Source organism: Colobus angolensis, unplaced genomic scaffold, assembly GCF_000951035.1.
Source record: "Colobus angolensis palliatus isolate OR3802 unplaced genomic scaffold, Cang.pa_1.0 Scaffold64, whole genome shotgun sequence".
Taxonomy (NCBI): Eukaryota; Metazoa; Chordata; class Mammalia; order Primates; family Cercopithecidae; genus Colobus; species Colobus angolensis.
In genome coordinates, this window is record NW_012120043.1 from 1343484 (window position 1) to 1344143 (window position 660).

Sequence of the window (660 nt, forward strand, 5' to 3'; positions counted from 1 at the left end):
CGGCCGGGCCCCCGCCGCGCAAGACCAGCGACGCCGTGGTCCAGACCGAGGAGGTCGCCGCCCCCAAGACCAACTCCAGCACGTCCCCGAGCCTGGAGAGCAGGGAGTCCCCCGGAGCCCCCGCTGGCGGCCAGCTCTCCCTCCTTGGCAGCGACGTGGACGGGCCCAGCCTCACCAAGGCTCCCATCTCCGCACCCTTCGTGCACGAGGGCCTGGGGGTCGCCGTGGGGGGCTTCCCCGCCAGCCGGCACGGCTCCCCCAGCCGCTCGGCCCGAGTACCCCCCTTCAACTATGTGCCCAGCCCCATGGTGGTCGCAGCCACCACCGACTCGGCCGCGGAGAAAGCCCCGGCCACCTCCTCTGCCACCCTCCTGGAATAGTGGCCTAGGCCGGCCTTCTGGAACGTTCTCTCCCGGCCCTGCGGCCGGGTCTGGCTGCCCCATGGGCCTGCGCTGTAGATGTTCCCCGTAGGTCGCCCCAGGGCCTCTGCCCACCAGAGCCCCACCACCCTCAGAGCCCCCGCCCAGTGCACTGCGGCCTTGCGCCTCACCGGAAGACCTTGCCTCTGTATCGCGGGGGTCCAGGAGGAAACGGGGCGGCCGCTGGGCCTCAAGTCCCGGCCGTGGAGCGCTGGTAAGGGCGCCCGGGCCCAGCCCTGAG

The 660-nt window shown here is 72.9% G+C and overlaps 1 protein-coding gene across 1 annotated transcript in view; it reads left to right on the forward strand.

The window, feature by feature from the left end:
• Positions 1 to 660, forward strand: part of APC2 (adenomatosis polyposis coli 2) — a 24276-nt gene extending 23616 nt beyond the window's left edge. The window contains exon 17 of the mRNA XM_011964105.1: positions 8 to 660. Coding sequence (XP_011819495.1) covers positions 8 to 380 — 373 coding nt within the window. The 3' untranslated portion in view covers positions 381 to 660. The remainder of the gene's footprint in view (positions 1 to 7) is intronic.